Raw genomic sequence first — 10752 nt, 5'->3', positions numbered from 1 at the left:
CAAAAGAATTTAATAAAATATGTTCCATGGCAAAGGAAAATGGCAGGTGGAATAACAGTAGTGATTTGGGAGGAGTTGGGAGAAGTGAATTCAGACAACTCCAACCACCTCCCAGAGTTCTCAGGTGTGGCCAGGTCTCCATAAGACGGCTGATCCCATCTGTGCCTGGATGAGGGGAGACTGACCCTCCACATATCCCCTACAGGACAGTGGGGGCTCCCCTACACCTCAGACACACATATTTACATCATTATTTCATTCCACTTCGGAGGCAGCCCCTCAGTCTCTCAGATGTATCCAAAGCAGGAGTTACGGATTAGGCTCCACTATGATTTTGAATTATAAAATAATGAAGTCCCAGATGCCAGTAGATCCTGGCTGCATGGTGGTAAGAGGTGTGACTGAGCCTCTCTTGCAGATGATCCAGCACCCGTATAGACCAGGCTTGATTGTTCTCCAGCCTTCTGCTGGGCCAGAACTAACTGCCTGAACCAGGAGCTCACAGCACCATCCACTCGCATCACCAAAGCTATGCCCAGGCAAAGTCCCACGCTGCTCACAATGAAGCCCACGGCCTCAAAAATGAACCTGCAAAGAAAGGTGGGGAATCTCAAAGGACACAGACAGGAGGTCTAGAGCCTTTTCCCTGCTGAGGCAAAACCTTGTCCACTCTGAATGTTCATTGTTTGCTCCAAGCTTCACCCTCCCCCACACCAATACTTCTCAAGCAAATCCACTCACTTGGGGGCAAACACCTTCCAGACCATGAGATGCCTGCGGAGGATGGAGGCTGCCAAGGCACAGGCCAAAATCTAAGGGAAGAGAGGAGAGGTCAAGTTATTAAGGAAGGGGAGGAGGAAGCAGGTCGTATAGAGAATTGCTGCAGGTCCCTGTGAAGAATGGAAGGGGAAGGAAAGTAGTGTGTGTCAGTGGAAAAAAACCCTGGGTTAGGAGTTAGGAGACCTAATTCTTTTCCTGGCCCAGCCACGACTTGCAGTGTGACCTTGGGCAAGCACTATTCATCTGTGCTGCTGACACTCAGGCTCTGCCTCCCAGGGTGGAGGGAATGTCAGAGTCACACCTTCTGCCTCTGAAGGAAAGGAAGATCAATGATCACAGATTGGGAAAGAATCCTGGCCATCACCTCAGATTTTCCAGTCTGTCCACTAATGGAGTAATCCCCAGATGAAACCATCAGGTCCAGATCTAGCTTGTAGAGAGGAAACAATCCAAGACTAGGATGAAGGAGACCCAGGTTCAAGTCTTAATACTGCCATTTGAGGCCACTGGCCTTTGGGCAATCACTTCACTTATCTATACCTCAGTCAAGGCTCTCTCCTAGGGTTTTGGCAAAGTGTGAAAGAATGTGATGTACAGCATGAGAAAAGATCACTAACTCCATGATCTCTCCCCTGCACCCACCTGAATACCAAGGACAAAGAGGTACTTGAGGCCCAGCTGCAGCAGCGCTGCATTGAAGTGGTGAGGTGCGTCCCGGAGCCGCATCTCCATCAGTGGCTCCTCCTCCTCCTCAGGCCTGACTCTGGCCTCAGCTTCATTCCCTGGGGGCTGCCGCCTCTTCCGGGGCCCTTGACTCTCACAGAGAAAGGGCCAGAGCAGGAGCAATGGGCAACCTACTGCCTCAGAGGAAGGCAGGGCTAGAATCAATGGAGGACCCAGGGACCAGGCCACCGTGGCCCCCAACTACCCTAGTTGGCTCAGCCTCCAATTAGCAAAGGCCAAGGGGTGCCAAAGATCTAACAAAATCACATTTCCCCACTCAAATCCTGGGGTTTCCTTTCCTTCCACGAAGCCAGAGTAAACAATGGAAGCAAGGGAGGAATGAGGAGTTACCTGCAAAGAGGATATGGGAGGCAAAGGTGTTGGTTCCCACCAGCAAAGCAGACAGCCAGGTAAAGTCATGGCCCTCTGGGACTCCCACGAAGGCAGCATGCCAATGGATAGCTGGAAAGACGGGCTGGTGACCCGTGGAATAGAAGGTCTGTGTTGCCATGAAGGCCCAAGCAGAAACTGCCTGCCAAGGCACAGTAAAAGGACCTGGAGGAAGAGATATGCCTCTTTACAGTTACATCCCACTCCCTAACCCACAGCCCACTGCCCCAAGATCATATACACCTACGACCTCAGTGCTGTCTCTTACACACGAGCATGCCCATCACCCCAAGCTTCTAACAGTCAACACTCTGTTATTCCCTCCGTGGCACAAAGCCCCACTGCTCTAATCTGTGGTCAGCCTCTTTCTCTCATATACACACAGCTCACTATGAGTGGTGAATATGCTCAATTCACCACTCTCATCACTGGAGAATCAGGAAATGTGCTCACGAGGATGTAACATTTCCATTAAGAATTGAGTCTTGAAGTACTGTTTGTCTCCCTCCTCCATGAACCCTGCTGGCCCTGAAAGCCAATGGGAGGGATCAATTAGCTTGGCTACAGCAGATAAGAGACAGGACATCAGGAAGACCCTCTCAACTGTTGGGGCGTGAGACCCTGTATCAAGGTGAAGAACCTGAGGAGCAACACCTCCCTGAAAATAAGAGGGGCTGAATTCACATCACTACTGTCCTTGGATGAATCAGGGCTGAGATATGTATTTACCAGGGGTGGTGATGGGTATCCCAGCAGCAAGCAGATGCAGGAGAAGGAAGCTCTGCAGAAACAGAAGCAGGAACACAAGGCTAATGCGCTCTGCATGCAATAGCAGAAGTGGAAAGGCCAAGAGGGTGAGGGCCGTGACCATAGCAGCCGAGTAGACACTCCCCAACTGATAGGCGGCCACCGTCAGGGGGCCCTGAGATTTGGTCCTCTCTAGCCGGCCCCGGAACTCCTCCTGCATGTGTCGGTAGATTTGAGGAACCACATAATCCAGGTCAGCCTGAGAAGTGGGGGGGCCTGAGAAGGGAGTGAGGACAGTCCTGGTCCGTGGAGCACCCGCTGCAGCTTTCACCAGCACCGTCACAGGCCTCCAGAGCAGCAGCATGAGCCCTGAAGCAGCCAACCCGGCCACAGCCCTAGGTAACATAACTGATGCCCCAGCGACCAGGGCCCGGAGACGTGGGGGTGCTTCATCCGCCCCTGATGCCAAGGCCCAGTAGGCGGCAGTGCCTAGTCCCATCAGCGGCAGCCCCCAGCGCACAAAGAGCACAGGGGGCTCAGGACTCTTGAGATTACCATAGCGGCGAAGCCACAGGCGCACGGCAGCTAACAGGGCCGCCAGCGCCCCCACACAAGCTCCATACCACACATTCTTGGCTCGACCACCCACCATGGATGCCAGGGGACTCAGCCAGGGAGAGGAGCTGCAAGCAGGCGTCTCTTCAGGGCAGCGATGAAAAAGCCCAGCTAGCCTTATACATAAAAGCAACCCAACTCCAAGCCCCAGGGCATGCGTGCCATTGTGACGTGGGGGGCCTGCTGGGGTCAGAAAGCCAAGGCGAGGTATTGTGAGTAGCTTAGGTGGCAGCAGCTTGCCCTCCCAGTGAAGCTGGGCAACCAGGAGCAAGATAAGTGAGATCAAAAGGAAGGGGGCGGCCCTGGCCTCGGCTATAACAAAGCTATCAGAGAAGAAACCAGCAAAGCGAATGAGCAGGAGTAACAGGACAGGCCCAGGCATGGGAAGCAGGGCTGCCAGGGGCCTCTTAGCTCCCCAGCTAGCCCAGGCTTTCCACAGAAAAGGCAGAAGTGAGCCCACTGCAGCCATGGCCCCTAGAACCACTGAATCCAGCTTCAGCCCAGTAGTTGCCAGGAGTCCAGCACACACTAAGGCTCCAGTCAAACCCCAGGCCATGGGTATTAGGAGAGGGCGGAAATAGAAGCCTGGGGATGCTGCCCACTGGGATACCAGTAGGCAAAGAAAGCAGGTAGCAGCCAAGAGAGCAGCACCCCCTGCCATGCGGACCAGAGAAAAACGAGCCCAAGACTCAATGCACATGGCCCGAACTCCCCGCAGGAACTGCTGCAGCTCAGTAATCACAGTCTGTAGTGCTGCCTCAGCCCCCTGGGGGCTCTGCAGAAGCCGCTGGTAGTCAGCAGAAGCTTTGGAGAAGAGGTTCTGCAGTCGATGAAGCTCCTTAACTTGGAGGTCCTGAGCAGCAGTTGAGTAGGTGTGAAGAAATCGGGACACCTGGCAGAAAAGATCAGAGACGTGAACTGGGACACAGACAAGGACAAGTATTACCATGTGGGGTACCTAGAAATCAGGGACCCAAACTCCATCCAGGACAGGGAGAGAGGGCGTACTTGGCTATGGAATGTGATATTAAGACTGAACAAAGGACAACAGAGTGGGTCATTATGCTTCTCCCATGCTCAACCTAACTCTGTCACCTGAAGCCCAGCCCATTACCTACCTGCTGGGCATTGAGATGGAGAGCTGAGGCTTGGGCCAGAGTAGAAGAGTGAGGCTGGGAGTCTTCGACCTCCGAGAAGACCTCAGCTATCACCTCCCCGATGTTCCCAAATGGGATGGGCAGGCCCAACAGCAGGGCCAGCGTAGGCACAAGGCTGATTTGAGGAATTACCTCTGGCTCCTAGAGAACAAGGACAGGGGTCAACGGGTTCAACAAAAAGCTGAGGTCAGTTGTTTAGGATGGAAGACATAGGGGCCTAGGTAGGAAATAAGAATGGGGGATGCCCAGGGTTATGAATTTGGGGGCTTAAAATGGAGGGATCCACGAGGATACTACAATTATGATGCGGACTGAATAGCGGGAAACCACACAAAGCACAGCTCAGGCCTCACCTCTGGTGGGGTGCTGGGGAAGAGGGCTGTGGGACTATACAGAAAAAGTGCAGCTGAGGTCTCCAGCTCACTGTCCCCTCCATGGTTCCCACTCGTGGTCATCCCATGGTCCCCAGTCACTACCAGCAGCGTGTCATTCTCCAGACGCTCCACGAGTCCCCTGGGGGCCAAGAAATGTGTCAGAAGGTAGGGATAATGATTGTTCTCAGGGACTTCCCTGGTGACGCAGTGGTTAAGAATCCACCTGCCCATGCAGGGGACATGGGTTCGAGCCCTGGTCCGGGAAGATCCCACATGCCGCAGAGCAACTAAGCCCGTGCGCCACAACTGCTGAGCCTGCGCTCTAGGGCCCGCAAGCCACACTACTGAAGCCCACGTGCCTAGAACCTGTGCTCTGCAACAAGAGAAGCCACCGCAAGGAGAATCCCGCGCACCGCAATGAAGAGTAGCCCCTGCTCGCCGCAATTAGAGAAAGCCCGTGCGCAGCAACGAAGACCCAACGCAGCCAAAAATAAATAAATAAATTAATTAATTAAAAAAAGATTTTTCTCAGGGGCCCATTCACCCCCAGCCAATTAACTTCCACTAGTAGGGCCTAGACCTCTGGCAAAAAAACACTTCCTCGGTCATAACCCTACTGCCCAAAATCACATGCTAAGTTACTCAAAACGGATGAGGCCCCTAGCTTCAGAAAAAGGCCTAGAGAAGACAGAATTTAGCCAAGTAAGAGTTCCAAATAAAGATTTTTTTTCTCTTGGGACCATATATTATGAGATTCTCAGACACAAACCCACTCCCCCAGCCAATATCCCACACTCACTGGATCACCTGGTCCATTTGGCTAAGTTTCTTGGCCATTTCAGGATGATGAGGGCCATGCTTGTGGCCACAGTGATCCACACCCAGGAAGTGAGTAATCAGCACATCCCATTCACCACTGTCCACTGTGAAGGAGAGAACCTGAGCACAGGGGACTAAGGCCCACTCCTCAACCCCAGCCAGGCTCTGATGCTCCTATGTCCAGGGGCACAAGCCCAGGCCACTGCATCCATGGGAGGTTCAGAATTTGTGGACTGACATAGCCCTCCCCAGCTCCCAGTCTTAGGCCTGCCTCTGGCCCCGTGCTCACTGATTGGGTAGAGGTGTTCCAGGATACCATTGTCCACTGTGTGTAGGTCTCTAACATCGAAGGACGGGAAAAAGAAAGCTTGGGAGAAAGCTCCAGGAAAAAGATCGTTCCAGGTTTCATCTCCCATGAAGACCACACGCCTCCCTGCAGGGACATGAGTGGGTCACAGCCTGAGCAGGAGTCAGGAGACGGGGAAGAGGAAAGGCCTTTTAAAGATCTATCAGAAATCCCAACCATGCACTATAAGGCACAGCAGTTCCATCCAAACAACTCTTTATCCTTCAAGGCCTAAAATTTTCTGCCAGGAAGCTTTCCCTGGTAACCATACTCCACCCAGACCTTTTACTACTTATTCCCATAAAAAGCTCTGCTAGTTCTCAGCCCCTGGCTACCTCTGCTGCTCTATTTTTCCTGGGTACATATTGCTTTTTCCCAGTCAGTGAGTGGACGGGGCCTGGACCCTCTGCTCTCTTCTCCACGCTTTTGAAAATACCAGACCCACATCTTCTTTTCGTCTCTCCCCTGCCCCTTTACTGAGAGCTCGCCCAAAGTAAAACCAATACCCCATGCAGATTACAAACGCCAGAAGGACAGAGCCCGGACCTGAGCTCCCTGCATACAGAGTCAGGGTCTCTTTCTCCTTCCTGTCCTCCTAGTCAAGCACGCAGCTGGGCACCCAAAGTTCTGGCTCTCTGACGTCTAAAGAAATTTGCCAAGGTACTCCTGGCCACCAAAGAGGCCTGACTAACCTGTACTGGTAAGCTGCTTAACGAGATTGTCTTCCGCTATGGCGTAGCTGGCAAAATTACTGCCAGCGTCAATAAAGGTAGGCAGTGAGCCGGTGGTGAGGGCCTTGAGGCGCTGCATGGTGGTGGTCGGGGGGTCAACCTTGGACTGGTAGAGCCTGGCATGGTGGGGCTGAATTTCCAGGATCCTCTGCAAGAAGCCCAGTTTGCCCAGGAAGGGCAGGGAGGTGGGAGGCTCCCCAGAAACATGTGAGAGCTGGGGCTGGGCAAAGTCAAATCGCAGAGCGTCTATGAGCACCAACACAAGTCGGGAGAATCGGGAAGCCATCCAGCAGGCCCCGGGCTCCCCTCGGCTCCCCCATGGCAGGGACCCAGGGCCTGGGGGCTCTTGGCAGCTGCTATGGTTGGTGAGCTCCAAACGGGTGAGCAGGAAGCCACTGGTGAAGAGAGCAATGCCGGCGTAGAAGAGGAAGCCCACCCAGGCCAGGAAGAGCAGCACTGAGATCTTCCGCATCCTGGTGGTGGCGGGGGAGGGAATTCATAACTGTGAGGCAAAGAACCAGCAGATAGTCTAGTCTCTCAATACAAAGCCCAGCTAGAATCACTTCCTCTTGGAAGCCTTCCTGAAGATAAACAGTCCCATAGCCAACCCAGTGCAATGTTCCTCTCCACCAGTTATACCAGAGTTTCTGAAGGCGAGGTGCGCAGGCTATGGGTATCAACCTGAAGCAGCTGTTTTAAAATAGTGATTTCCAGGCGCCACCCCAAATACCCTGAATCAGGATCTTCGGGGGTGGAGCATAGGAATTTGTACGCCAGGAGATCCTAATGATGGAAAACACAGCCCACGAGGGAAACTTATTCCAAGTGGTAGACTGCTTTCTGACAGCCCGTTTCTCCTCTCTCCTCGCCAATTTCAACACCCCTGGAGTGGCCAGGGCTCGCAGCCGCAGGGGAATCCCGGCCAGGCTGATGGCGCCGCCTGGTGGGGACCCAGGGGACGAAGGGAAGGAGTCCTACTCCGCTTCCGGACAGCCAGGATCGCCAGGAGACCAGAAGCGCGACCTCCCCGGCGCAGCAGGGCAGAGGTGCGAGGTCTTGAGGCAGTTGGGCCTCGCTGGGACCCAGACGTCCGGATGGCTCTGCCGCCTCAGGTGGCTACCCGGCCTCCGGCTGGGCACCCTGACCTGGGTACGGGGCCCGCTAGACTGCGAGCTCTTAGTGGGGTGGAAGGGCCCCTAACTTCAGGCAAAAGCGAGCGCAAGGGGATTTGGGGAGACCCTGGCTCACCTTGAATGGCGCCCGGAAGTGCAGCGTCGGCGCCTGCGGCCTGGCACCACAGAGGTGCGTGCGCCGGCTAGAGCGACCCTCGGGAGTCCCTATCGCCATCTGCTGGCGCCTCCGAGGAAGTTCGGCAAGGAACGCAAGGCTGGCCAGAGACGGGAGTTTGATGGGAGAGTATAGTAATTTAGAATTGGGGGCAAGGCCCTAAACTAGAAGAGTTCAGGGAGCCACTGTCCATTCTTGGTTAAGACTAAGATCTAAGCCTCTGGAACCAAACTTAGCTTGAATCCTAGCCCTGCCACTCACTGTCATTATTGGGCATTACCTCATCTGTAAAATAGGGATAATATTTATTTCCCCCTTTTTGCCAAGCTGACTCCAACTGATAGATTTTATTATTCATCCTTTCCAAGGATGAATCTTACAACTCAGTAATAAGACAATCCAATTCAAAAATGGGCAAAGAGGCACAACATTGTAAATCAACTATATTTCAATTAAAAAAATTTTTTTTAATGGGCAAAGGATCTGAATAGACATTTCTCCAAAGAAGGCTTTTTTAAAGTTTTGTCTGCGTTGGTCTTTGTTGCTGTGTGCGGGCTTTCTCTAGTTGCGGCGAGCGGGGGCCACTCTTCGTTGCGGTGTGGAGGCTTCTCTTTGCAGTGGCTTCTCTTGTTGCGGAGCACGGGCTCTAGGCATGCAGGCTTCAATAGTTGCAGCATGCGGGCTCAGTAGTTGTGGCACAAGGGCTTAGTTGCTCTGCAGCATGTGGGATCTTCCTGGACCAGAGCTCGAACCCGTGTCCCTTGCATTGGTAGGCGGATTCTTAACCACTGTGCCACCAGGGAAATCCCGAAGAAAATATATGAACTATTAACACATGAGAAGATGCTCAACATTATTAGCCATCAGGGAAATGCTAGAGATACCACCTTAAACACAGGAGGATGGCTATAATAAAAAAGATAAATAACAAGCATTGATGTGGGTGTGAAGAAATGTGAACCCTCATAAACTGCTGTTGGAATTGAAAAATGGTGCAGCAGCTTTTGAAAAGAAGTCTGGCAATTCTTCCAAAGGTTAAACGTAGAGCTACCATATGACCAGCAACTCCACTTGTAGGTATATACCCAAGAGAAAAACCTGTGGCCACGCAAAAACTTGCACATGAAGGTTCATAGTAGCATTATCATAATAGCCAAAAGGTGGAAACAACCCAAATGGCCTTCACTGATAAATGGATAAACAAAATATGGTATATCTGTACAACAGAATATTGTTTGGCCAATAAAAAAAGGGATGACGTACTACAAGTGGTTACATGCAACTACATGAATGAAACCTAAAAACATGCTCACTAGGGGACTTCCGTAGTGGTTCAGTGGCTGAGATTCCACGCTCCTGATGCGTGGGGCCCAGGTTCGATCCCTGGTCAGAGAACTAGATCCCACATGCCGCAACTAAAGATCCTGCATGCTGCAATGAAGATCCCGCACGCGGCAACAAGGAGCCTGGGTGCCACAACTGAGACCTGGTACAGCCAAATAAATAAATATTTTTAAAAAAACATGCTAAGGGAAAGAAGCCAATCACAAAATAGCACGTATTATTCCATTTACATGAATATGTAAATCTAAAGATACAGAAAGTAAATTAGTGGTTGTCTAGGGTTGAGGGGAGAGAGGAGTGACTACTAATGGGTACAGGGGTTTTGTGGCAGGGTGGGGTTGGGGAGCAGTGATGAAAATGTTCTAAATTGTGATGGTTGCCCAATTCTGTGAATATACTAGAAATTATTGAATTTACACTTTAAGCAGGTGAATCACATTGTATGTGAATTATATCTCAGAAAAGCTACCATTTAAAACAAAAAAACGTCTCCAATGGTTTCCTCATCTCAGAGTAAAGCCTAAATTCTTGTAGTGGTTCTACATGGCCCTACAAATCTACACACTGACTCCCCACTTCCTTCTTTGATTCATCTAGCTGCCACTTGTTTCCTTAACTCAGTTCTATCCACTGTAGTTGCTTTGCTCTTCACATTACAAGGAAGCCACCCTCTGCCTCAGGACCTTTGCATTTCCAACTCCTGTCAGCTTTACTCCCAGATGCCCAAATGGGCCGTCCCCTCCTCATCTCCATATCTAAGCTTAAATGTACTATCAGTGAGGCTTCCTGTAACCCTCTACTTAATGTTACAGCCCGTCCTCTCAAGTTCCCCATCTCCCTTCCTTTTTTTTTTTTTTTTTTTGCAGTACGCGGGCCTCTCACTGTTGTGGCCTCTCCCGTTGCGGAGCACAGGCTCCGGATGCGCAGGCTCAGCGGCCATGGCTCACGGGCCTAGCTGCTCAGCGGCATGTGGGATCTTCCCGGACCGGGGCACGAACCCGTGTCCCCTGCATCGGCAGGCGGACTCTCAACCACTGCGCCACCAGGGAAGCCCTCCCTTCCTTTCTTTACTTCCCTCTCTAGTACAACTCATCAGCATCTGAAATACTATACATCTTATTAATGATTTGTCCCTTCCAAATAGAATGTAAGCTCATTGAGAGTAGGGAATTTTGTTTTCTTTATTACTGTATCCTCGGTGCTTGGCATATAGTTGGGATTCAATAAAATCATTAAATGGATAAATGAATAAATTCTAATTCAGAAATATGTTGAAATATCCCTCCACCTTCATCCCCAAAGCCCCTTACCTATGTTCAGGCCTCACCACCCTCTCCAGGACCACTGAAGTAGCCTTCTTACTGTCCTTCCAGCCTCCCATCTCTCCTTCAAATCCCCTGACCACATCGCAGCAGGACAGCTCCATCTGAAACTCTGAT

General features: G+C 51.7%; 1 protein-coding gene across 3 annotated transcripts; it reads right to left on the bottom strand.

The window, feature by feature from the left end:
- Nucleotides 1-326: 326 nt before the first annotated feature.
- PIGO (phosphatidylinositol glycan anchor biosynthesis class O) lies at nt 327-7972 on the bottom strand. 3 transcript variants are annotated; one of them, XM_060014573.2, is made up of 11 exons: nt 7931-7972; nt 6644-7155; nt 5895-6038; nt 5586-5709; nt 4766-4925; nt 4374-4553; nt 2623-4147; nt 1855-2058; nt 1423-1637; nt 742-812; nt 327-588 (listed from the first exon to the last, which is right to left on the bottom strand). In XM_060014573.2, the coding sequence occupies exons 2-11, from the start codon at nt 7152-7154 to the stop codon at nt 327-329; spliced, it is 3396 nt and encodes a 1131-aa protein (XP_059870556.1). In that variant the 5' UTR covers nt 7155; nt 7931-7972. The 3 variants fall into 3 exon arrangements, with proteins under 3 accessions (XP_059870556.1, XP_059870555.1, XP_059870559.1); XM_060014572.2 differs by having other exon boundaries at nt 6644-7184; nt 7931-7962; XM_060014576.1 differs by lacking the exon at nt 1423-1637 and having other exon boundaries at nt 436-588; nt 6644-7184; nt 7931-7962.
- Nucleotides 7973-10752: the final 2780 nt, after the last annotated feature.

This window comes from Delphinus delphis, chromosome 6, assembly GCF_949987515.2.
Source record: "Delphinus delphis chromosome 6, mDelDel1.2, whole genome shotgun sequence".
Taxonomy (NCBI): domain Eukaryota; kingdom Metazoa; phylum Chordata; class Mammalia; order Artiodactyla; family Delphinidae; genus Delphinus; species Delphinus delphis.
This window is presented reverse-complemented; position numbering and strand designations above follow the sequence as displayed.